General features: G+C 59.6%; 1 protein-coding gene across 1 annotated transcript; it reads right to left on the reverse strand.

Moving 5' to 3' along the window:
* Positions 1–6,302: 6,302 nt before the first annotated feature.
* SIGLEC1 (sialic acid binding Ig like lectin 1) lies at positions 6,303–25,811 on the reverse strand. The gene is made up of 22 exons (XM_056490415.1): positions 25,746–25,811; positions 23,894–23,987; positions 23,096–23,455; positions 22,717–23,013; positions 21,522–21,785; positions 20,601–20,861; positions 19,744–20,046; positions 18,139–18,393; positions 17,267–17,572; positions 16,561–16,815; positions 15,583–15,876; positions 14,541–14,795; positions 13,425–13,727; positions 12,590–12,844; positions 11,462–11,767; positions 11,058–11,297; positions 10,609–10,911; positions 10,266–10,520; positions 9,015–9,311; positions 7,742–7,841; positions 6,713–6,785; positions 6,303–6,524 (listed from the first exon to the last, which is right to left on the reverse strand). The coding sequence occupies exons 2-22, from the start codon at positions 23,940–23,942 to the stop codon at positions 6,507–6,509; spliced, it is 5,049 nt and encodes a 1,682-aa protein (XP_056346390.1). The 5' UTR covers positions 23,943–23,987; positions 25,746–25,811; the 3' UTR covers positions 6,303–6,506.
* Between the last annotated feature and the right edge of the window lie 704 nt (positions 25,812–26,515).

A 26,515-nucleotide genomic window follows, 5' to 3' on the forward strand; every position in this document is an offset into this window, starting at 1 on the left:
CACTAAGAGGACATTGGGAACTGTGAGGGGACACCGGGGATTTTGAGGGGACACTGAGGACTGTGAGGGGACGCGTGGGGACCGTGAGGGGACATGAGACTTTGAGGGGACACCCGGAACCGTGAAAACACGGGGGGACCGTGAGGGACTGTGGGAGACACCAGGGACTGTGAGGGGACATCGGGGATTTTGAGAGGACACGGAGGGACTGTGAAAACACGGGGGGAACATTGAGGGGACAGCGGGGGACTGCGTGGGGACACGTGGATTTTGAGAGGATGCGGGAGGAATGTGCGGGGACACGGGGGGACTGTGAAGGGACTCGGACTGTGGGAGACACGCAGAGACTGTGAAAACACGGAGGGACACCGGGGACCGGGAGAGGACACCGGGGATTGTGAGGGGACAGCGGGGGACAATGTGGGGACACGAGATTGTGGGAGACACTGGGGACTGTGAGAAAACACGGGGACACGGGGGAACTGCGTGGGGACACGGGAGAATTTTGTGGGGACACGGGAGAATTTTGTGGGGACACGAGGGGACTGGACACAACACGGGGGAGCCGTGAAAAGCACGGGGGGACTGTACGGGGACACCGGGAACTGTTTGGGGACACCGGGAACTGTTTGAGGTGACTGAGTGGGGACACGGGGGGATTGTGTGGGGACACCGGGAGTTGTGTGGGGACACCGGGAAACCGGACAGAAACCCCGTGACTGTGAGGGGACAACGGGGACACTGTGGGGGGACATCGAGGGGACCGTGAGGGGACACGAGGGGAAGGGGAGACTGCGGGGCAAACACGGGGACAGTGAGGGGACACGGCTAAACGTGAGGGGACAATGGGGACAGTGCGGGGACACGAGGGGACAGTGCGGGGACACGAGGGGACAGTGCAGGACACGAGGACAATAGGGCGGTGTCCGGTCGTTGTGAGTGGACGTGGCCACACGGCCACAAGGACAGAGCGTGACCGGCCACCCCTCCCGCGCCGTGGGTGGCGGGTTTGGGATGGCCCGGTGGCTTTTAAGGACATCAGGGTGGCTGTGAGTGGCACCGTGCGACAGGGCAGGGACACCCGAGCAGTGTGCCCACCCCGCAGTGTCCCCCGTGGTCACCCTCGGGGACATCCCGGTGTGTCCCCAGCCCCGCCGGGCCCGCACGGTTCCATCACCGGAGCGGCCGCTCCCGGGCAGTTTGGGGTGTCCCGGGTGCGGAGGGGTTGGGGACACCCCCCTCAAGCCTTGGGGACACCCCAGTCCCGGGCCTGGCTGTCCCCAACCCCGCCAGGCTCCCCCGAGGATGGGCGCGCTCCTCCGGGCCCCGCCGCGCCCGCTCTGATAAAAAGGAATTAAACGAAATTAAAGGAAATTTAACGAAATCTTGGGGGATCTGCCCCGCAGCCCCCCTGGGCACCCCTGCCCCGACACCGAGCCCGTGGCCGAGCCCGGTGGCACCGGGGGGACCCGGCCAGCGCTGCCAGCCGGGGTGTCCCCACCCCAAACGAGTCCGGGGCCGCGGGGCCGGGCAGCCCGGATCTCTCGGCATTCCTCGGATCCCGCTGCTGGATCGCTTCCTGTGGTGTCCCCGCTCGTGGGGTTCCGATCCTGGGATCCTGATCCTGGGATCCGAAACCTGGGATTTCCTCCTCCGGCATCCCAGCCCTGGGATATCCCGCTCCTGGGATCCCACTCCTGGAATCGGCTCTTCTGGAACCTCTGCTCCTGAAATCTCGCTCCCGGGATCCTAAACCTGGGATCCCGCTCCTAGAATTTCCTCCTCTGCCATCCCAGCCCTAAACCTGGGATCCTAAATCTGGGATCCCGCTCCTAGAATTTCCTCTGTCATCCCAGCCCTAAACCTGGGATCCTAAATCTGGGATCCCGCTCCTAGAATTTCCTCCTCTGCCATCCCAACCCTGAAATCTCGCTCCTGAGATCCTAAACCTGGGATTCCGCTCCTGGAATTTCCTCTCCTGGCACCCCTGCTCATTGTGTCCCTCTCCTGGGATCTCCTCCTCTGCCATCCCTGCTCATCGGGTCCTTCTCCAGGAATATCCCGCTCCTGAAATATCCAACTCCTGGGATCCAGCTTGTGGGATCCAGCTCCTGAGATATCCTGCTCCTGGGATCCAGCTCCTGGGATCTCACTCCTGGGATCCAGCTCCTGGGATCCTGATTCTGAAATATTCCACTCCTGGGATCCCTCTCCTGGAATATCCCACTCCTAGGATCCAGCTCCTGGAATCTCACACCTGGAATCCCTCTCCTGGGATCCCTCTCCTGGAATATCCCGCTCCTGGGATCCCCTCCCGCCCCATCCCGATTCCCGGGATCCCCTCTCCCTCCTCACCTCAGGGATCCCAGCTCCAGGAATTCCTCTCCGGATCCTGGTTTGGGGAATGAGGAGCGGTTGTGACCCCCCCAACCCCCAAACCCCCCCAATATTTTATCTGTGCCTCAGTTTACCCGTTCCACGGGATCCTTTGGGGGGTTCAGCCCCCCCTGCTCCCCGCCTTGGGGACCCTGGTGTCACCCCCACAGCGGCAGGGGACACGAGGAGGAAAAGGAGGGACCCGAGTGACCCCGATAAATTTCAGGAGGGACCCCCACGGTAGCGCTGGGTCTGGGGGGGCTCTGTCCCCCCCGTGGGACGCTCCTCCCGTGGATTTTGGGAGGACACAGAGCCCCGAATTCCTCCCGCTTCCCACGGCACGGGGGGAGGGGGTGTGACAGGGACACCGCGACCCCACTGGGGACACCCCCCTGGCAGGAGGGGACCACGAGGGGCGGACACGTGTGACACGGGGACAGGGAGGCGGTGTCACCTCCACGCCGAGCGGGGTGGCGGGGGAGGGGGGATGTCCCCTCGCGGTGTCCCACCAGTGCCACCGAGTTGTGCTGTCGCCAGCTCGCGGCGGATCAGGGATGACGAGGGACAAGCGGGATGGATTTGGCGGGTGTTGCGTAGGGAGCTAAACCCCGCAGGGGACAGGGGACAGGGGACAGGCAGGGGACACTGCTGGGGACGCCCTGGGACCGTCCTGGGATTTGGGGGGTTCTGAAGGGGGACAATGGGGTGGCCGCAGGATGTCCTGGGAGAATTCCTGCATCCTGCGCTGCTGGATTGGAGCGGGGCCCAGAGAGGGACACGGTGTCACTTGGGGGTGGGGACACTGTGACACTGCTCACGGTGTGTCACCCTGCATGGGGACACTGTGACACTGCTCACATCGGGATGGGGACACCCTGACACTGCTCATGGGGTGTCACCCTGCATGGGGACACTGTGACACCGCTCACGGGGTGTCACATCGGGATGGGGACACCCTGACACTGCTCACGGGGTGTCACCCTGCATGGGGACACCGTGACACTGCTCACATCGGGATGGGGACACTGACACCGCTCACAGGGTGTCACATCGGGATGGGGACACTGACACTGCTCACACCGTGTCACACCTGCATGGGGACACCATAACATTGTCCACAGGCGGGTCACACCTGCATGGGGACACTGTGACACTGCTCACAGGTGTCACATCTACATGGGGACACTGACACTGCTCACAGTGGTGTCACATGGGGATGGGGACAATGAAACATTGTCCACAGGGGTGTCACACCCGCTTGGGGACACTGACACTGCGCACAGGGGTGTCACATCGGGATGGGGACACTGTGACACTGCTCAAAGGGTGCCACACCTACATGGGGACACTGACACTGCTCACAGGGTGTCGCATCGGGATGAGGACACCGACACTGCTTACGGGGGTGTCACATGGGGATGGGGACAACGAAACATTGTCCACAGGGGTGTCACACCCGCTTGGGGACACTGACACTGCGCACAGGGGTGTCATATCGGCGTGGGGACACAGACACCGCTCACCGGGGTGTCACACCTGGATGGTGGCCACCACACCCCGCTCATTCCCAGCCCCTCCCGCCCCTCCAGCGCGGTGACAAACCCCACCAGGAGCCACCAGCGCCGCTGTCCCCTCCTGCTGTCGCTGCCAGCTCCGGGATTAGGGGCGGGCAGCAAATCCCGCCCCTCTGCACGGGGGGAACGCCGAGCACGTTCCTGCCCGCTCCTGTGCCCGGTGCCAAATCCGTGACCTCCCGTTCACCTCCTGACCTGCCCTTATTCCCTGGCCCTGCCTCGGGCACCATGTGACGCGAGGATTTGGCTTAACGTGCGCCAAAGGGAGCGAGGGAGGAGGAGAAGGAGCTCAGAGAGGGCCCGGAGGTAATCGCTGGCTCCGTGCCCGCCGCAGGGGCGTTCCTGCAGCCCTGGCACGGGTTAGAGCAGCCGGGCACCCCAATTCCTGCAGTCCTGGCACGGGTTAGAGCAGCCGGGCACCCCAATTCCTGCAGGGCTGTGCACCCCAATTCCTGCAGGGCTGGCACGGGTTAGAACAGCCGGGCACCCCAATTCCTGCAGAGCTGTGCACCCCAATTCCTGCAGTCCTGGCACGGGTTAGAGCAGCCGGGCACCCCAATTCCTGCAGGGCTGGCACGGGTTTGAGCAGCCGGGCACCCCAATTCCTGCAGTCCTGGCACGGGTTAGAGCAGCCGGGCACCCCAATTCCTGCAGTCCTGGCACGGGTTAGAGCAGCCGGGCACCCCAATTCCTGCAGGGCTGGCACGGGTTTGAGCAGCCGGGCACCCCAATTCCTGCAGGGCTGTGCACCCCAATTCCTGCAGGGCTGGCGCGGGTTAGAGCAGCCGGGCACCCCAATCCCGCTCCCGGCTGCTCCCCACCTTTCCCAGCTGCTCCTCAGATGTTTGGGATCGCCAGAGCGATGTCCCGGCTCTGCCCCATCCTGGTCTGTCCCCATCGCTCCATGCATGGAGACCCCAAAACCGCTGGGGTCACCCCCAAACTGCGGGATGCTCCCGCTGGGAACAGCTGGAATCTGTCCCTGCTCCTGCTGTGGGCTTGGGGGGCCCCAACACCCGCCTTGATCCTGATCCTGATGCCCATCCCAACCCATTCCCATTCCCATTCCCATTCCCATTCCCATCCCCATCCCCATCCCCATCCCCATTCCCATTCCCATTCCCATTCCCATTCCCATCCCCATTCCCATTCCCATTCCCATTCCCATTCCCATCCCCATCCCCATCCCCATTCCCATTCCCATCCCCATCGCCATTCCCATTCCCATTCCCATTCCCATTCCCATTCCCATTCCCATTCCCATTCCCATTCCCATTCCCATTCCCATTCCCATTCCCATCCCCATCCCCATTCCCATTCCCATTCCCATTCCCATCCCCATCCCATTCCCATTCCCATTCCCATCCCCATTCCCATCCCCATTCCCGAGCTCCGGGCCGGCAGAGCAGCAGCGGGAGGAGGGGAGGGGTCGCGCCGGGGGCTGGGCGGGCGCAGGTGGCCGAGGAGGACGCGGGGCGGTGGCTCTGGAGCGGGGGGTCCCCGCAAAGGTGACAGCCAGCCCGAGGGAGGGAGCGGCCGGGTCACCTTTGTCACCAGCCGGACGCAGGTGACAAAGTTTGACCCCGCTGCCCCTCGGTGCTGGCGGGGATGGCGGGGCGGAGGCGCGGGGGGAGGGTTGGTGACACCGGGCTGTCACCTCGGCGCTGTCACCGCCCTGCTGCCGCCCTGCCAGCGCGCTGTCACCACCGTGCCACCCTGCGGTGACACTGCCACCACCCTGGCGGCCGTGCTGCCCGTGGACAGAGGACAGGGACAGGGATGGGGACAGGGATGGGGACAGGGATGGGGATGGGGCAGAGATGGGACAGGGATGGGGATGGGAAGACAAGAGGGGACAGGGATAGGGACAGTAATGGGACAGGGATGGGGACAAGGATGGGACTGGAGGTAGGGATGGTGACCAGGGTGGGGACAGAAATGAGGATGGGGACAGAAATGGGGACAGGGATGGGGGCACAGACAGGGACAAGAACAGTGACAGGGATGGGGACAGCCCAGCATCCTGCTCTGGCAGGGGGATTAAAACCCCAAAATCCCCCATTCCCGGGAAGCTCCAGCTCCGTATCCCAAAATCCCATCCCCGAGGCCGTGTCCGGTGGCCGGGTGGCTGCAGAGTGACCTCTAATGGCAGCAGGGACACGGCCAGAGGGGACACGGCCAGAGGGGACACGGCACCGCTGCCACCCGCAAGCAGAGCCCCCAGCCCAGCTCCCCTCATCCCAGGCACCGAGGGGACACGGGTGGCTTGGGGACACGTGTCCCCCTCTCCACGGGGACACCAGGATGGAGGGCAGGGAAAACGGGACAGGAGCACGGTGGTGACAAACAGGATGTCCCCAGGTTTCATTTTATTATTTTTCCGGGATTTTCCCAGCCCGGAGCTGTCACCGGTGACAAGAGGAGGTGACAAGAATCCATCGGGAAGGGGTGAGGGGCAGGAATGGGGCGGGGGGATCCCCAGGGGAGTCCCTGGATCCAGCCAGGATCGGGAAATTCCAGCGGCCACAGCTGGAACGGGGTCCAAGAGCCACCAGGTCAAGATGCTCCATCCATCTGGAAAAGGTTGGGGACAACTTGTCCTCGGCTGGGGACATTCCATGGGGACAGAGGATGATCCCGAGCAGCCCTGGAGGGGCTGGCACCTCTGGGACGAGGCTGGGATGGGGATTTTGGGTCCCCACAAAGCTCCCGTCCCTGTGACAGTGACAGCCACGCCTGTGGTGACCCCCCGATGTCCCCACCTGTGACAGGTCCGGTTTGCTCCTCAGCTCCAGGGTGTCCTCGGCACGGGACCAGCTCTGGGATTTCCTGATCCTGGCACAGGGAGCAGAGGGAGCTGCCACCCCTGGGGCTGTGCCACCACCCCGGGGTCCTTGTCACCATGCCAGGGTCACCGTGCCACCACCCCGAGGGCTGTGCCTTGATGCCACCTTGTTCTTGTCCCCCACCTGGGGTCCCTGTGCCACCCAAGGGACTCCCACCCCGGGGTCCCTGTCCCATCGCAGTGTCCCTGTCCCCAAACCCCGGTGTCCCTGTCCCCCATCCCGGTGTCCCTGTTCCACCCCGGGGTCCCTGTCCCATCCCAGTGTCCCTGTCCCCAAACCCCGGTGTCCCTGTCCCCCATCCCGGTGTCCCTGTGCCACCCCGGTGTCCCCGTCATATCCCAGTGTCCCTGTCCCCCATCCCGGTGTCCCTGTCCCTGTCCCATCCCGGTGTCCCTGTCCCCCCACCCCGGGGTCCCTGTGCCACCCCGGTGTCCCTGTCACATCCCAGTGTCCCTGTCCCCCATCCCGGTGTCCCTGTCACATCTCGGTGTCCCTGTCCCCCATCCCGGTGTCCCTGTCCCATCCCAGTGTCCCTGTCCCACCCCGGTGTCCCTGTCCCATCCCGGTGTCCCTGTGCCACCCCGGTGTCCCTGTCATATCCCAGTGTCCCTGTGCCCCATCCCGGTGTCCCTGTCCCCCATCCCGGTGTCCCTGTGCCACCCCGGTGTCCCTGTCATATCCCAGTGTCCCTGTGCCACCCCGGTGTCCCTGTCCCACCCCGGTGTCCCTGTCCCCAAACCCCGGGGTCCCTGTGCCCCTACCCCGGTGTCCCTGTCACATCCCGGTGTCCCTGTCCCCCATCCCGGTGTCCCTGTCACATCCCGGTGTCCCTGTCACATCCCAGTGTCCCTGTCCCCAAACCCCGGTGTCTCTGTCCCCCATCCCGGTGTCCCTGTGCCGTCCCAGTGTCCCTGTCCCCCCACCCCGCCCCACTCAGGACGTCACCTGGGCCACACCTTCATGGCCAGCAGAGCCACGATGGCCACGGCCACGGTGGCCACGAGCAGCCAGGACAGGACCCGGAAGGTCCTCAGGTGGCTCAGAGCTGCGGACAGAGGGGGGTCAGTGCCACCCCAGAGCTTGGGGTGCCCCAAAAGGGGTGAAGGGACGCTGGGGTGACACCCCTTGGCACGCAGGGGTGGGGACACACGCGGTGGGGTGGTCACAGTGGGGACAACTGCTGCTCCTGCCTGCCACTGTCCCCTGTCCTAAAGGCCACCCTGCAAGGGACATCATCCCCAAAACTGTGTGCCCCAAAACTCCTCACCTGTCCCAGGGTGTCCCCAACACACCCACAAGTGCCACCCCCATATTTTACCGTCCCACCCCAAGCCAGCCCCTCCCTCAATCCCATTCCCCACTTCCAGGGGTTCCTATTTAGGATTTTTTAATGATTTTTTTAGGATTTTTTGATGATTTTTTAAGGATTTTTTGAGGATTTTTTTAGTTTTTTTTAGTATTTTTTGAGAATTTTTAAGGATATTTTTAGGATTTTTTGAGGATTTTTAAAGGATTTTTTTAGGATTTTTTTTGGAATTTTTTTTAGGATTTTTAAAGGATTTTTTTAGGATGTTTTTAGGAATTTTTTTAGGATTTTTTTAGGATGTTTTTAGGAATTTTTTTGAGGATTTTTTAAGGATTTTTTTGAGGATTTTTAAAGTATTTTTTTAGGATTTTTTAGGATGTTTTTAGGAATTTTTTTTAGGATTTTTAAAGGATTTTTTTAGGATTTTTTAAGGATTTTTTGAGGATTTTTTTAGGATTTTTAAAGGATTTTTAAAGGATTTTTTTAGGATTTTTTTAGGATTTTTTTAGGATTTTTTTAGGATTTTTTTTAGGATTTTTAAAGGATTTTTTATTATTTTTTGAGGATTTTTTAAGGATTTTTTAGGATGTTTTTAGGAATTTTTTTTAGGATTTTTTTAGGATTTTTTTGAGGATTTTTAAAGTATTTTTTTTAGGATTTTTTTAGGATTTTTTTTAGGATTTTTTTTTAGGATTTTTTGAGGAGTTTTAAAGGATTTTTTAGTATTTTTTGAGGATTTTTGAAGGATTTTTTAAGGATTTTTAAAGGATTTTTTGAGGATTTTTAAAGGATTTTTTTAGGATTTTTTTAGGATTTTTTAAGGATTTTTTAAGGATTTTTTTTTTAGGATTTTTTTAGGATTTTTAAGGATTTTTTTAGGATTTTTTAGGATTTTTTTTTCCCCCCACTCACTGTGCACATCCAAGTCCGCGCTGCCCGTGGCGTTGCCCAGGGCGTTGGTGGCCACGCACACGTAGCGCCCGCCAGCCGCTGTCCCCGCGGCCAGCAGCTCCAGGCGCAGCGCGTTGTGCGAGGGGACAGCCCGGAGCCCCGGGGTGGCGGCAGGGGACAGGCTGGTGGCCAGCAGGTGGCCCTGGTGGTGCAGGGCCAGCCGGGAGGGCGGGTGGCTCTCGGCCGTGCACAGCACGATGGCCCCGCGCCCGCTGCGGTTCTCCAGGAAGGTGCTGACCGAGACTTCCCGAGGAGCGTCTGGGAGGGGACACGGAGGGTGTCACAGCCACCAGCTGGCCACCAAAAGTGGGTCTGTCCCATCCCGCTCATCCCGGTGCTGGGTGATTCAAACCCTCCCCACTCCTTGTCTCGCCACCCCAAAGCTGGAGGAGTTTCCTGGCTTGGAGCTTTTGGGCTCCAAATCTGATTTTTGAGGGGTCAATCCTAAAAAACAGCCCCAGATCCTTTTCCCAAAAGTTTCCTGATGTATCCCTCCTCCAGCTTGGATCATCATCACTCCCCCTCCAGGCTTTTGCTCCCACCCCAGCTGGACAATCCTTCAGTTTGGGGCTTTTTGACTCCAAATCCAACTTCTGAAGGATCAATCCTTAAAACCCCAAAATCTCCTTCCCCAGGTCACCAAGAGCTTCCTAACTCATCCCTTTTCCATTCTGGATCATCCTCACCCCATCCATCTCTTCCCTGGTGGCCTCCCATATTCCATCATTCCACATCCAACCATAGAATTCCTATTTTGGAGCATTCTGGCCCCAAATCCACCTAAAAAACCCCCAAAAAATCCCCTTCCCCAGCTCACCAAGAGCTTCCTAACTCATCCTTTTTCCATCCTGGATCATCCCCATCCCATCCATCCCTGCTCTGGTGGCTTCCCTTATTCCCCAGCCTCTTATTCCACACCCAACCAAAGAATTCCTCAGTTTTGGAGCTTTTTGGCCCCAAATCCACCTAAAAAACCCCACAAAATCCCCTTCCCCAGGTCACCAAGACCCTGGATCATCCCCATCCCATCCATCTCTTCCCTGGTGGCTTCCCATATTCCCTCATTCCACACCCAACCATAGAATTCCTATTTTGGAGCATTTTAACCCCAAATCCACCTAAGGAAAAATCCCCTAAGGGAGAGGAGGAAACCCCGCTGCCCTCGCGGAGGTGACAGGAGTGGCAGGGGCTGGTGGCGCTGGGGACACTCACAGAGGACGCTGAGGCTGACGGGGACAGAGGTGGCCGTGCCCCACGTCCCGCTGGCCCGGCACTGGTAGGAGCCGCGGTCGGCGCTGGACACGCGGCTGAGGACGAAGGAAGCGGAGGGTCCCTCCCAGAGCCACCTCCCGTCGCGGTACCACGTGTAGTTGTCACCTTTGTCCCCCCAGGCGGTGGCCGAGCAGCTCATGGTGGCCTCGGTGCCCTCGGGGACTTCTTGCGATGGCTCCACGCTCAGCGTGACCCCTGAGGAGGGACAGTGGCGACTCAAGGAAGCTCCCAAAGGGACAACCCCACAAATTTGGGGACTTTTGGGGACTTGGGGACAGCTCACCTGGCACTTCCAGCCGCAGGGACGTGGCCACCGAGCCGCGGCTGTTGGTGGCCGAGCACAGGTAGAGCCCCGCGTCCCCAGGCTCCAGCTCCGCCATCGCCACCCGCAGCGACGTGGGGGTGGCCCGCACCTCGAAGCGGGGGTCGGAAGTGCCACCGCGGTTGGTGGCCAGGGGTGGGTGGCCCTGTCCCCTGCTGACGGCGATGTCCGGCGAGGGGACACCGTCGGCCGAGCAGAGCAGCGCCGCCCGCCGCCCCCCGCGCGGCTCCAGCAGCGCCACGAAGCTCGGCTGCTGCGGGGCGTCTGCGGCGACAGGGACAGCGCGTGTGTCACCCCCCCAAAAAACCACCCTGCACTGTCGCCGCCTGTCGCGGGGTGGCGACACACACCGGGCAGCCACATCCCGGTGTCCCCCTCCTGTCCCCCCGGGGGTGTCGCCCCCCACTCACAGAGCACGGCGAGGGCGGCGGGGGGCGCGGGGGGACCCCGGCCCGCCCTGCAGCTGTAGAGCCCCGCGTCGGAGCGGCGGCCGCGGAGCGCCAGCGAGGGCTCGGGTCCCTCTGTCACCCACCGCCCGTTCCTGAGCCACGTGTAGAGTGTCCCCGGCTGCGCGTGGGGGGCCTGGCACGTCAATGTCACCTCTGTCCCCTCCGCCACCTCGGCCGAGGGTCGCACCAGCACCCTGGTGGCTGCGGGGGAGCGGAGAAGGATTTTGGCCGCGTTTTCCCATTGAAGCCCCCCAAATTTCAAACCCAACCTCGCCCTCTCACCGCTGCAGCTCCTCCAAAACTGGGCACCCCCAAACCTGCGCCCTGCTTGGGAGTGTCCCCAAGAGTTCGTCCCCTCTCCTCACCTTGCACGCGGAGCGTGAGGGACGCGCGGGCGACACCGAGGGCGCTGCGCGCCCGGCACTCGTATTCACCCTCATCCTCCTCGGACGCTTCCCGCAATTCCACGCGCAGCGCGTTGGGAGAGGGGGACACGCGGATGCTCTGCCGGGGGGTGTCACCTCCCCCGGGGGGGCTGGAGGCCAGCGGGTGTCCCCCCCGGAGCAGGGTGAGCCGCGCCGGGGGGCTGCTGTCCACGGCGCACAGCAGGATGGTGGCCGCGCCCCGGCTGCTCTCCACGAAGGATTGCAGCCGCAGGTTCCTGGGGGGGTCTGCGGGGTGGGGGAAACCACGGAGAACGGGATAGCGGTGGGATTGTTGGGAATTGGAATGATAATGTTGGGATTGGAATGGTGGGAAAGAGCTCTGAGGTGATCCAAGCTGTCCCAAGGACGGTGGAGCTCCACCGCTGCCCTTCCCAGGTGGAAAATTCCCAATATCCAACCAAAACCTCTCCTGGCACAGTCCCTTTGTCCTGTCCCTTGTTCTTGGGAACTGTCCCCTCCTGTCAGGGAGTTGTGCAGAGCCACAAGGTCCCCCCTGATCCCCCTTTTCTCCAGGCTGAGCCCCTTTCCAGCTCCCTCAGCTGCTCCTGCTGCTCCAACTCCTTCATGCCAAGGGTTCCCCGTGCTCCAGAGCCTCCATCCATCCCACATTCATCGTGAAGATTTATAAATTAACACCATCTTTTTCTCATAAAAAGGGGAAAAAACCCTCCTGTTCTAACTCACAACAACATTTTTTCCTTTTTTTTTTTTTTTTAAAGCAAAGTCTGGTTTTGATTTTCCCAAAAAAAAAAAAAAAAAAAAAAAAAAATGGTCCTAAATCCAGCATTAATTTCTGAAAGCCAAGGATTTTCCTGAGGGTTTGGTGTGGAGCACAAGGAAACTTGAAGATTTTGGGGTCTCTGGGCAGATCTGGAGTGTAAAGCTTGGCTTAATTATCCTCTGGAATACATTCTTTGAGCCCCACTAATTAATTACCCCCCCCAAATAAAACCAGGCCTTACTGCACCGTCTCTCCAGCCAACAGAACCGACTGAGGGGTGACACTGAGTGACACCAAGTGACACCGAGCTGCCCCTGGGGACTCACAGAGGACGCTGAGGGTGGCAGGGGTGGCGCTGTGGTTCCAGGCCGGGGTCTGTACGGAGCACTGGTAGGAGCCGGCGTCGGAGGCGGTGACCGCAGGGAAGGTGAGGTTTTGGGAGGAGCCGGTGCCCAGCCACACCTGGTTCCGGTACCAGGTGTAGCTCAGCACGTCCTGGTCCCCTCCTGCCACCGCGCAGGTGAGGGTGGCATTGTCCCCTTCCCGCACGGCTGGGGACGGCCGGATCCAGACCCGGGCGGCTGCAAGGAGGGGAGGAGAAAGGGGTGATCCCTCATTTTCCAGAGTGGGAAAAGTCAGGGAGTTGCAGGACAGCAAAAAGAGGGAACAGCCACCACAACCCACAGGTGACACCATTCCCATTCCCATCCCCATCCCCATCCCCATCCCCATTTCCATTCCCATTCCCATCCCCATCCCTATTCCCATTCCCTTTCCCGTTCCCTTTCCTGTCCCCGTTCCCATCCCCATCCCCATTCTCATTTCCATTTCCATTCCCATCCCTGTTCCCATTCCCTTTCCCTTTCCAACTCCCATTCCCAACTCTCCATCTCCTTCCCACCCTATTCCTATTCCTATTCCTATTCCTATTCCTATTCCTATTCCTATTCCTATTCCTATTCCTATTCCTATTCCTATTCCATAGATCCCATTCCATCCCCATTCCCATTCCCATCCCTGTCCCCCATTCCCGTTCCCATTCCCATTTTTATTCCCACCCCTATTCCCGTTCCCTTTCCCATTCCCAACTCTCCATCCTCTTTCCACCCTATTCCTATTCCCATTCCCATCCCATTCCCATCCCCGTTCCCATTCCCTCACCGCCTCCAGAGAAGTTCCCGGCCGTGCTGGCGTTGCCGTGGGCGTTGGTGGCCACGCACCGGTACTGTCCCTCGTCCTGCAGCAGCACGGGGTGCACACGGACACGCAGCGCGTTGGTGGCCGAGGTGACATTGAGCCGTGGCCGGGGGACAGGCGGTGACAGCGCCGAGGAGGCCACCAGGGCCCCGTCCTTGAAGAGGGCCAGCCGTGCCGGCGGGGAGCTGTCCACGGAGCACTCCAGGATCCCGCGCTGGCCCCACGGAGGCTCCAGGAAGGTGCTGAGCACTGGGGTCCGTGGGGGGTCTGCCCGGGGTGGGGGGACAGAGCCGAGGATGCACCCAGAGACCCCCGAGACACAGGAGGGGACAGCGGCCAGCTCGGTGACATCCCATCGGTGCCATCCCAGTGGTGACATCCCAATGGCAGCATCCCAATGGCATCATTCCATTCCATTCCATTCCATTCCATTCCACTCCACTCCACTCCACTCCACTCCACTCCACTCCATTCCATTCCATTCCATTCCATTCCATTATCCTGCCCCGTCCCATTCCATCCCATCCCGTTATGCCACCCCATTGATCCCATTGATTCCATCCCATCCCATCGATCCCATTGATCCCATTGATGCCATGCCATGCCTTGCCAGGCCATTGATCCCATTGATTCCATCCCATCCCATCCCATCCCATCCCATCCCATCGATCCCGTTGATCCCATTGATCCCCATCCCATCCCATCAATCCCATTGATCCCATCCCATCGACCCCATCCCATCCTATTGATCCTATTGATCCTATTGATCCCATGCCATGCCTTGCCAGGCCATTGATCCCATCCCATCCATCCCATTGACCCCGTCCCATCCTATTGATCCCCTTGATCCCATCCCATCGATCCCATTGATCCCATTGACCCCATCCCATCCTATTGATCCCCTTGATCCCATTGATCCCATTCCATTGATCCCATCCCATCCCATCCCATCCCCTTCCCATTCCACTGATCCTATTGATCCCATTGACCCCATCCCATTGATCCCATTGATCCCATTGATCCCATCCCATCCCACCCCGTTCCCTCTCCTCTCTCTGTCCCCTGGTGTGTCCCACTCACACCAGACGCTCAGGGTGACAGCGGGGGACGCGCTGGTCCCCGCGGAGCCCCGGGCCCGGCAGTGGTAGGGCCCGGTGGCAGCGCTGGTGACACGGGACAGCACGAGGACACTGTCAGGACCCTCCTGGAGCCACTTGCTGTCCTTGTACCAGGAGTAGACGGTGTCACCCGGTGGCTCTCCGGCCACCTGGCACGTCAGGGAGACGTTGTCACCTTCCAGCACCTCCGAGGACGGTGAGATCAGGACCCTGGTGGCTGGAGCAGGGACAGTGCCACCTCAGAGGGGACAGGGCAGAGCTTGGCACTGCCAGTGTCCCCTTGTCACTTCCATAACCTGTGGGGTGTGACATTCCCACTCTGTCCAAGGATTTGGGACAGCTCCGATGTGACATTGCTGCTCCCTGTCCCCTTAGAGTGTCCCCAACTCCTCCTGGACATGCCCGGGGCTGAGGTATTGGAATATGGGCAGGGGGTGGCACTGGTGGGACCTGGTGGCACTGGGAGCACACATGTGGTCATTCCCATGGGATGGGCCGTCCCATCCCTGGGTGAGATCTGGTGGCACTGGGAGGGATCTGGTGGCACTGGGAGGGATCTGGTGGCCCTGGGAGCACACATGTGGTCATTCCCATGGGATGGACTGCACTGGGTGGGACATGGTGGCACTGGGTGGGACCTGGTGGCACTGGGAGGGATCTGGTGGCACTGATGGGACCCGGTGGCCCTGGGCGGGATCTGGTGGCACTGATGGGATCTGGTGGCACCGGGAGGGATCTGATGGCACTGGTGGGATCTGATGGCACTGATGGGATCTGGTGGCACTGGGAGGGACCCGGTGGCACTGATGGGACCCGGTGGCACTGGGAGGGACCCGGTGGCACTGGGTGGGATCTGATGGCACTGATGGGATCTGGTGGCACTGGGAGGGATCCGATGGCACTGGGAGGGATCTGGTGGCACTGATGGGACCCGGTGGCGCTGGCACCACACACACGGTCATTCCCACGGGACGAGCCGCTCCCATCCCCAATCCCAGCCCCACCCTGCACGCGCAGCTGCAGCCGCCGCTCCGCCGAGCCGTGCGCGTTGGTGGCCGTGCACCGGTAGCTGCCGTCGTCTGCCGGCGTCACCTCCCGCATCTCCACCCGCAGCGAGTTGGGGACAGCGGAGACGGTGACCCGCGGGCTGCTGCCACCCGCGCTGGTGGCCACCGGCTCCTGGTCCCGGAGCAGGGCCAGCTGGGCTGGGGGGTTGCTGGCCACGGAGCACTGGAAGATGGCCAGGGAGCCTCGCTCGGCCTCCAGGAAAGCCGTCAGGAGAGGGTCCCGAGGGGCGTCTGTGAGGGGGAACGGGGTGAGAGGCTGGGAATGCCGTCGGGAGAGGGGTCCTGGGGAGCGGTCACCGCTCTGGGGACAGGGAAAAGGGAAAAAGGGAAAAGGGAAGGGGAAGGGAGAGGGGAAGGAAAATTAAAGGAAGCAAAAGGGGAAAAGAAAAGGGGAAAGAGAAGGGCGTGGTGAAGGGAAAGGAAAAGGGGATGGTAAAAGAAAAGGGATAGGGAAAGGGAATGGGAAAAGGAAAAGGGAACATTAAAAGGAAAAGGGGAAAATGGGAAGAGAATGGGAAGTGAAAGAGGAAACAGAAGGGAACGGGAAAGGGAAGTGGAATGCGAAAGGGAAAGAAAAAAGGAGAAAAGGGGAGAAGGAGATAAGGGGAAGAGAAGGAAAATGAAAAAGAAAAGGGGAAAAGGGGAAAAGGGGAAAAGGGGAAAAGGGGAAAAGGGGAAAAGGGGAAAAGGGGAAGGAAAAGGGAAGGAGGAGGGAAAGGAAAAAGGGGAAAATGAAAAGAGGAAAAGGGGAAGAGAATGGGAAGTGAAAAGGGAAACAGAAGGGAAGGGGGAAGGGAAAGGGAAGTGGAAAGCGAAGAGGAGAGTGAAAGGGAACGGGAAAAGGGAACAGGGAAAGGGAAAGGGAGCAGGGAAGGGGAAAAGGAACAGGGAAAGGGAACAGGGAAAGGGACGCACACAGCACATCCAGGAGGACATCGGGAGAGCTCCGGCTGCCGCCCGCGGTGCTGGCCCGGCACCGGTAGAGCCCGGCGTCCCTGCTGGCCACCGGCCGCAGCACCAGCGAGGGGGCCGAGCCCTCGGCGATCTGCTGCCCGTTGTGGTACCAGGTGACGTTGGGGACAGCCGCGGAGCCGCTGCTCAGGTGGCAGGTGAGGGTGGCATTGTCACCCTCCAGCACGCGGGGGGATGGGGACACGGTGACATTGGCAGCTGTGGGCAGGAGGACACGGGGTCTGTGTCAACGGTGGGGTGACAACCCCCCAAAGCCACCATAGGACAGCGTGGCTGCGGCAGAGGGCAAATTCCAGCTGATGCCACGGTGCCATGGCGGGGACAGCTCTGAGCCTGGCAGTGCCACCAACCCAGGGACATCCCCTGGCCACGTTTGGCTCAGTGTTCCTGTCACACACAGCCAGGGAATCCCTGCCAGGGGCTGGAATGTCATGGGGGAGCCACCATGTCTGGATTTTGTGGCCATGTGGCATTTCCACGTGGCATTTCCACGTGGCATTTCCACGTGGCATTTCCACGTGGCATTTCTGCTCCTCCTGCCCCCATCTCCCGAGCTTGCCTCTTCCCCCAGAATTCCCTTCCCACGCTCCCAGGACATTCCCAGATGCCACAATCCTGTCCCCTGTCCCCTGCCCCCGTCCCCACTCACTGTCAGCCTTGAAATCCACGCTGGAGCTGGCAGTTCCTCGGGAATTCTTAGCCTGGCACAGGTAGATCCCCTCATCCTCCACCACCACATCCCGGATTTCCACCTTCAGGCTGTTGTAGGACCTGGTGACCTGGACCCTGGGGCTGGTGGCGGCTTGGGGACATCCCTGGGTGCAGGCAATGACAGTGTCCCCTCTCTGGAGGGTGAGGTTGGACTCGGGATCGCTCTCCACGGAGCACTGGATGATGCCCAGGCGCCCACCCCGGTTCTGCAGGAACGAGCTCAGCACCGGCGGCTTTGGGGGATCTGTGGGGGAAAAACTGGATCCATGAGGTTGGGAAAACTCCCAGAATCCAAGGGGTTGATGCTTCCAGCACCTCCTGAGCGTCCAGGTTGGATGGGAGTTTTTATTTGGGAATATTATTATTATTATAATTTTTAAAATTTTTTTTTAAATAATCGGGATGTGTCCCTGGCAAGGGGAGAAGAGTTGGAATAAAAAGGGCTTTGAGGTCCCTCCCAACCCAAACCACCATTGGGAAAACCCTCAGAATCCAAGGATTGATGCTTCCAGTGCTGCCTGAGAAACTCCTGGACATCCAGGTTGGACCTGGTCTAGTGGGAGGTGTCCCTGCCCGTGGCTGAGGGGTCAGAATGAGACGAGCTTTGAGGTCCCCCAAATCCAAACCGTTCGTGGCTCTATGACCATTTAAAATCCTCCAAACTCCTCCTCCCGGATTTACCCACCAAAAGGAATTTTTCTCCCTCCCCACATTCCCTCCCAAGAGCTCCTTGGCCGTGGTGGGTGGGGATGGGGGGAACCTCAGGGTGGGAGCTCAGCCCCAGGAATTCCCTTTGGAATTCTCACTCACAGAACACTCGGAGCGGGACAGCCTCCGACGTGTCAGTGCCGTTCCTGCTCCGGACCTGGCACTGGAAGGTTCCGGCGTCGTCGCCGCGGATGGACGGGAATTCCAGGGTTGGGAATGAGCCCTCCCGGAGCCTCCGGCCGTTCCTGTACCAGGCGTAGAGCGGCTCCTCCGCCCTGTCCCCTGTCCCCACGCAGGTCAGGGTGACCGCTGTCCCCTCTGCCACCTCCGCCGAGGGCTGGACCAGGAGCCCCGCAGCTGGAGGAGGAGGGAGAGGGATACCAGGGAAGGAGGGTGAGTTGGGTTGGTGTGGCCAGAAATGTGAATTTTGTCCCCACCTGGGTGGGGCAGTGACCCTGATCTCCTGGCACACATTATCTGCTCATGGGCCATCTTTAAACCAGCTGGGCAATCATCTTTATCTTCCCACAGCCCATCCTCCCTCCAGGAGATATCTCCTGTTCATGGCCACTGAGTCCCAGGGCATGACTGATAAAATTCCATCATCCCACTGGGAGATGCTCCAGCCAGGGGAGGAGCCAAGCCTTTCCTACCCAGATCAAAACTGACATTTGGAACACCAGAGCAGCCTTTGCCACTGGATTCCAGAGGAAAGCCAGACCTTTCCACATCATCCCTGGAGCTTCAGAGGAAACTGCACCTTCTCCAGGAGCACTGCTCCAGCTGAACCACATCTGCCCCTGCAGGAGGATGCAGCCACCATTGAATGGGACTGTGCCAACACCCTGACTGACTGACGGGTGTCAGCTTGGATTCTGACTCTGGCAGGGTTGGGATTGTTCTGTGTAATACTGCATTTCTATTTTAATTTTCCTAGTCAAGAACTGTTATTCCTAATTCCCATCTCTTTGCCTGAGAGCCCCTTAATTTCAAATTTATAATAATTTGAAGGGAGGGTGTTTACATTCTCCATTTCAAAGAGAAACTTTTGCCTTTATTGGTAGACACCTGTCCTCCAAACCAGGACAGAGGGAAATCCTTCCCATGGATCCTTCCAGCTGCAATTCCCTGTTTGGCTTTCCCAAGTCCCCTCCCTCGCTGGAACCTGTGGGGTCTTTGGGGGGTGACACTCCCTGGGGACACTGCACAGGCAAATGGGACCTTTCCTGACCCTTTCCCGCTTTTTCCAGGTTCATCCAGGTGAGTTTTCCCAGGACAGACCCTGTCCCCCCTTCCCACTGGATGGGCCTTGTCCAACTTCCAGTTCCCCTCTGGGACACCCAAATCCAGGTTTGGTTTCTCTGGAATCGGACCTGGAGGTCACTTTTGGGGTTTTTTTGGATCCTAACGGACGTTCCTCTTGGACATGGATGTGGGGGAATTCTCTTTCCTTCTGCTGCCTCTGTCACCCCAAATTATCCAGACTTTGGGGTCAGGGGCCAGTGACAGGCTGGGATGAACGGGGCAGTAAAGTTTGGATAAATTTACTGAATTTTTTGGCATTTTGGGAAACAAAACCCAGGAGCCTCTCCAGCTCCAAAAGCAGCTCTGACCCCGCTGAGGAGGGGACACCACACAGCCCCAATGTCCCCTGGTGCCACCGTGTCCCCAAATTCTGTTGGTTCATCGTCACGCCGCGGGACTCACCGCGGATCTCGAGGACCTTGGTGGCGCTGGCGCTGCCGTGGACGTTGCTGGCGGTGCAGCAGTAGCTCCCGCCATCCCGGGGTCCTGCATCCCGCATTTCCAGCCGCAGGGAATTGCGGGAGGCGGTGACACCGAGCCGCTGGCCCGGGGTGGCCACCTGAGCCCCGCTGGCGGCCAGCACGGCGCCGTGGCGGTCGATGGTCAGGGTGGCCGGAGGGTGGCTGTCCACGGTGCAGCGGACAATGACCAGCCGGCCACCCTGGGTGTCCTGGAAGAGCGTGAGGGTGGGAATTCGGGGTGGATCTGTGGGATGGGAGAGGATGTGGAGGTCGGGATGTGGCCACAGGGAAAATCCCGGAGGGGACATTAAATCCCAGCTGGTCCCATGGGCAAGGACACTTCTGCTATCCCAGGTGGCTCCAAGCTGCATCCAACCTGGTCTTGGGCACTTCCAGGGATGGGAAGTGTCCCCAAGCCAACCTGGATTGTCCTGAATGTCACCAGGTCAGACTTACCCCAAAATTGTCACAACCAACCCATGGCTGGGTTATTTTCCCCTTCAAAACCCCTTGAGTTGTTCCTATCCTGATGGATTCTCCATAAGAAACCTCCCCAAATCTTACGGAATGGAGAGGATTAGTGGGAGATGCTGTCCCAAATGTCACTTAATGCCACCTTCACACTGCCAAAATTTGTTGCATTCCCATAACATTCAACCAGCAGGGCTAAAACCCCCTGTCCTCCCTTCACCTGCCCCCGGGGTGCTCAGGAAGAGGCTTTGCCATGAATTTTTCGGGGATTTCCTGGATTTTGGGGGGTTTGCACGGCGCCGTGTGGCAGGAGCTGGTGGCACTCACATGTCACGCTGAGGCTGATGGCCGGGGCCGTGTCACTGCCCTGGCTGTTGGTCACCTGGCAGGAGTAGTAGCCGGCGTCGGCGGCGCTCACGGCGGGGAACAGGAGGGTGTGGGCCGGGCCCTCCTTGAGCCAGGCGCTGTTCTTGTACCAGGTGTAGCTCAGCTCCTCGGGGTGTCCCTCCCGCCCGGGGACATCGCAGGACAGGGTGGTGGCCGTCCCCTCGCGCACCTCGGCCGCGGGGCTGGCCGAGATCTCCGCGGCTGAGGGAGAAGGGACACGCTCAGGATGGCCCTGGAGACAGGAGCCACCTCAAATCCCCCGTTCCAGAGCCTGGGAGAAGATAAAAGCTGTGACAACGCAGCTGGGGGACGTTTGGGTTTGTCCCCTGCCACCAGCTGGGGACAGCTGGGTTTAGAGCAAAGCCCCACTCGTGGTGGGTGGGGAAGGGTCTTCCACCCCTCAGGGTGGGCACAAGGGGCTTTGGGGGGAGCACAGGGACCCCTCTGGGGGGAGATGCTCCCTGTGGGATTCCAGCTCAGGCAGGGAAGGCTGGGATTTGTCCTTGCTGCTGGATCTGGTGGGAAGAGGAGCCTCTTCCCTTCCCTGTGGGGGTGCTGGGCTGGAATTCCCAGAGAAGCCATGGCTGGCCCTGGATCCCTAGAAGTGCCCAGGAAGAGCCGCTGAGCATGGCAGGGGTGGGAAAGATCCGTAAGATCCCTTCCCACCGCAGCTCTGCATCTCCACAAGCTCCCAAGCCCTTCCCAGCTTTGCTCAGCTGGAAATCCCTCCCTGTTTTCTGGGATCACAAAGACAGGCGTGGCACAATTCCCGCACCTCCAGCATCACCGGCCACCTCCACCCCAGTCCCAGTCTGGGACTTCAGCCCTGTCCCACCCGCTCAGAGCTCCGGTGGCACTTACAGAACACGTGGAGGGTGGCAGGAGGTGACACCCCGGTGCCGAGGGCGTTGTGGGCCTCGCAGTGGTACCGCCCGTGGTCCTCCCGGCGCACGCCCCGCAGCGCCAGCACCCGCTCGGTGCCCACGGCCACCCCGTCCCTGTACCAGCGGTACCCCGAGATCGGGGGGTGGCTGCTGCCCACCTGGCAGCTCAGGGTGACGTTGTCACCCACGCCGATGTTCCCCGAGGAAGGGCTCAGCGACACCTGGGTGTCCTTGGGGGTGTCTGCGGGACAGAGGGACGTGGTGGGCACAGGGTGCTGCCACCGCCCTGGGACAGGGAAAAGGGAGGTGGGTGGCAGGAGGTGGCACCTAAAGGACAGGTGTGGTCAAGGCGGAGGAAAGGGAGGGAGAAGCAGCAGGAAAACACTGAAGGGAAGTAGAGTGGAAGAGTCGGTCCAAAGTTTCTCTGATCTGCCTCACGACCATCATCAGAGACTGAGGGCCCCACCCCAGGGCCCCACCGCTCACTCTGGACCTGAGTTCTGGCCTGGCCCAGGTGGATGCTTGCCCAGGACTGTCTGTAGCTGTGCCTGGTGCTGCCATGGCACGAGCAGGTGCTGCTTATAGCGCCCTGTTCCAGCACCTGCTTCATGGAGCAATGATCTCCGCATACAATAGTCCATAAATCTCCCCACCTTTTGGACAGAGGCCACTCACTTTGGAAAAGGACTATAAAAAGTGACTTTCTTAAAGAGGCTTTGAGATCTCTTTCTCCCCAATGGATCAAAGACATGCCTGTCATCAGACAACTCGAGGATGCGTCCCTTCTGTTGGTAGCTATTCCCCATCCTTTCTCTCTGTCTCTCTCTCCCTTTTAACTTTGTTTCATTTACCTCTCTCTCTCTCTCTTCTCTATCACAAAACTGAATTGTTTTCACGCCACAAACTGCATTGCTGCTTTCTGCTGAATAAAACCTGAGTCTCTTGCTTTTGTCTTTTGCGCCCTGGGGTTGAACGATCCACCACGACTCCCGCTCGGGTTGAGCGGATCGTGACAGGGTGGCAGGATGTGGCACCTAAAGGACAGACGTGGCCAAGGAGGAGGAAAGGGAGGGAGAAGCAGGAGGAAAACGCTGCGGGGAAGGAGGGGGTGGGTGGCAGGAGGGGGACATGGTGGCCGTGGCAGAGGTGTCCCCTGTCCCCACCCCACGTACGCCTGACCCGCAGCGCCACCTCCGTGCTCGCCCTCTTGGATCCGACGGAAACCTGGCAGAGCAGCTTCTTGCCATGGTCCTTCCAGGAGAAGGAGCTGGTCAGGGTCACCTGGCGGCTGACCCCGCTGGTGTCCAGCTGGACACGGCCGGACACCTCGGACACCCGGGGGTCGTAGCCCTGCCAGTGCAGGACGATGTCACCCCCGGGACAGACGTAGGGCGTGGCGCACTCCAAGGTGGATCTCTGTCCCTCGGTCAGCTCCTCGCTGATGGTGACACTGGGACGCTCCAGATCCTCTGGGATGGAGAGCAGAGGGCAGGGTGAGCGCATGGAATGTGCAGGAAGGGAATTTTTTGGGAATTTCGGCGTTTTACCCACCCGAAACGCTCAGCGCCACGTCCCGTGATGCCGACCAGCGGTCGCCGTTGATGATCTCGAAGCGGAACCTGTAGGGGCCACTGTCCCCTGGTGTCACCCCCCGCAGCAGCAGGGTGCAATTCCGGGCCGTGGGGTCCCCCAGGAGCTGGGCACGACCCCCAAAATGGGGATCCACATCCTGGGGGGTGGCGGAGTGGAACACCAGCGTCCGCTGGCCGTCGTAGTCCCTGTACCAGATGGCCACGATGCCGTCGGCCGTTGTCACATCCTCGGGGTAGCTGAAGGTGCAGGGGACAACCAGGCAGGACCCCCCGCTGGCCTGCAGGGACTCGGGGTAGGAGACCCCCCAGGAGCCGAGGGCTGCGCCAGGGAAACTCGGGATCAGGAGCCTGAAGTGTCCCCACGTCCCTCCACGTCCACAGGGAAGGTGGGAGAGGAGGCGGGATTTGGGATAAACCCCCCCAAGGGGAGGTTTTGGGGTGGAGAAGGGGGAGATAACTGGGAAAAGCTGGATCTTCCGAGCCTAAATAATGAGGGAAAAGGGAAAAGCGACCTCCTGGGCTCTGGAATTTGTTTCCCCACCCCCTTTCCTCACTCACCCTGGCTCCTTGTCCTCGCTGCCGTGGCCTGGCTGTCCCCATGTCACCCCATCTCTGCCCGTCAGCAGTGTGGGATCATGGCAAATCCCCCCAGGAGCAGCCTTGGGATCCCCCAAATTCCCACCCCCACCCACGTCGGGGCCATTCCCGGCCTCCAGCCCCACAGGGGACAATCCCAGGGGTGTCATTGTCCCCATACCTGGCGGGACGAGGCTGGCCAGGAGCACCAGGCAGTGGGGCAGGCGCATGGTGGCACTGCCAGGGGACACGGGGACACCCTGGCACAGGGGACCCTGGGACAAGGAGGTGGCTGAGGACCTTGGGATGGATCCCTGTGGGATAAATCCAGCTGGAAAAACCGCTGGAATCAGATCAGTCCCCAGCACGGGGAGGAAAATAAAAAGGGAAGGGAAAAGGGAAAAGGGAAAAGGGAAAAGGGAAAAGGGAAAAGGGAAAAGGGAAAAGGGAAAAGGGAAAAGGGAAAAGGGAAAAGGGAAGGAAGGAAGGAAGGAAGGAAGGAAGGAAGGAAGGAAGGAAGGAAGGAAGGAAGGAAGGAGCAAGAGAAAAAAGGAAATGGAGAAGGAAAAGAAAGAAAGGAAAAAAGGAAAAAGGAAAAAGGAAAAAGGAAAAAGGAAAAAGGAAAAAGGAAAAAGGAAAAAGGAAAAAGGAAAAAGACAAAGAAACCAAGAAGAGAAAAACAAAGAAACAGAAGAGGAAACCAAGAAAAGGAAAATAAGAGGAAAACCAAAAATAAACAGAGAATTATTAAAAATGTTTTATGGTCTTTTGCAGCTCCAGACAAACTCCTGACATTCCTTTCAGTTTCACCCCTCATCTCTCCGTGACAAACCAGAATAATTCCACCCTGAATTTTCCCCCAGTATCAGGGAAACCAGTGCTCAGAGTTGAGATCCTTCTCCAAATCCTCTGGTCTCGAGGGGCGAGGCCTCTCCCAGCCCCCAGCTCTGGCCTTTCCCTCTCCCCCATCCCCTCCTTCCCCCACATCTGTCTCCAATTTCCTCGCTGCTCCTTGGATTTCGGGGTGGATTTCCCGCTCCGGAGAGCTTTGCTTGGGATTTTTCCCAGACTAGGAGCACAGCCAATGGCTGGGGTGGCCCCTGGGTGTTGGTGCTGGGAGGGGGGGACGGTGTAAAACCACAAATTGTCACGGGATTTGTGCAGGAAGGGGAAGGAAGAGCCGGGATCCAGCCCCCGGCTCCTGCTGGTGCCAAGTTTCGTTTCTTCTCTGGGGTTTCTCCCAGTTTCGATTCCTTGGGGCTGCTCAGGGCGGGATGGGATCCCTCAGGATGGGGACCTGTGCTCCTGGAATTCCAGGCTTGTAAGGATTTCTAGGGAAACACTTTTGGTGTGAGGCTGGATGAGCGGCCTGGGGAGGGAAAAGTGTCCCTGGTGTCCCTAAATGGGATTTAAGGAATGGGTTGGGATGGGAGGGGTTGAAATCTCATCTCATTCCCAAGGGCAGGGACGCTTCCCATTGTCCCAGGTGGCTGCAAATCCTGCCCAGCCTGGCCTTGGACACCTCCAGGAATGGGGCAGCCACAAATCTCTGGGAATTCCATTCCAGAACCTCCCCACCATCAGAGGGAGGGATTTTTCCCCCATCTCCCACCTAACCCTGCAGGTTAAAAGTCACTTTTTGGCACAGGAAGGAGCACGGAGAGGGGACATTCCTGGTGTGGGACCCTTCAGCTCCATCACATCCCAAAACCCAGAGAGAAAGAGGGACCGTGGGATGATGGGACCAGGATGATGGGACACCATTCCTTGGGATGAGGGATGGATGTGATCCCCTGGATCTGATTCCTGGAATTCCAGGCACTTCCCTGGCTCCCGGCAGGAGATGGACGAGGCTCATCCCAAAAGGATCCTTCACAATCCACCCCCAGTGCCCAGAATTCCCAACCTTTCCCACCCCCAGTGCCCAGAATTCCCAACTTTTCCCACCCCCAGTGCCCAGAATTCCCAACTTTTCCCACCCCCAGTGCCCAGAATTCCCAACTTTTCCCATCCCTGCAGAACCACGGCGTTACCTGGTGCTGGTGGTGGCTCTGGCAGTGCCACCTCCGGAGCGGTGACACGGGGACGCCGCCTGTCCCCCCACCCAGGGACGTCCCTTTATCAGCGGGGGGAGGAGGGAGAGGAGCCCCAAACCGCAGCACTTCCCTCTTTCTGTGTCCCTGCTCCGATTTTGGGAAGTGGTGACAGCAGCAGCTTTTCCCTGGTGCTGGGTTTTTGGGGCCGGGGTGGGTTTGGGGCACCCCGAGGTCGCCGGGTTTAGGGTCCTGCTGAGGGGGCTGGGGCTGGTTTGGGATTGGTGCTGATAATTTGGGAATGTTTTTGTTGTGTCTTGGGTGGACTCGAGGGCTCTGCCCCCACCCTGCTGGGGAGGGGCTGGGATTGTGCTGGGAATTGGGGGAATGGCCGGGAAAACCGATCCCACCCACCCCCGGGATATCCCGGATCGTGCTGGGATAAACTGGGAAAGAAGGAAAGGGGAATGTTGGGAGTGATGGTGTTTGTCCTCCCCAGTCACCAGGATGGATCCTGGGAATGCTGAATGATCTGGGAATGCTGGGAATGTTCAGCTGGAGAAGGGAAAATTCCAGGGAATGCTCAGAGTCCCTGCAGGGGCTCCAGGAGAGCTGGAATTTGGGACAAGGCCTGGAGGGACAGGACACAGGGAATGGCTCCCACTGGGAAAGGGGAGATGGGGCTGGGATCTTGGGAAGGAATTCCTGCCTGGGCTGCAATTCCCAGATTTGCTGTGGCTGCCCCTGGATCCCTGGCAGTGCCCAAGGCC

This window comes from Oenanthe melanoleuca, chromosome 4, assembly GCF_029582105.1.
Source record: "Oenanthe melanoleuca isolate GR-GAL-2019-014 chromosome 4, OMel1.0, whole genome shotgun sequence".
In the NCBI taxonomy this organism is placed as follows: Eukaryota; Metazoa; Chordata; class Aves; order Passeriformes; family Muscicapidae; genus Oenanthe; species Oenanthe melanoleuca.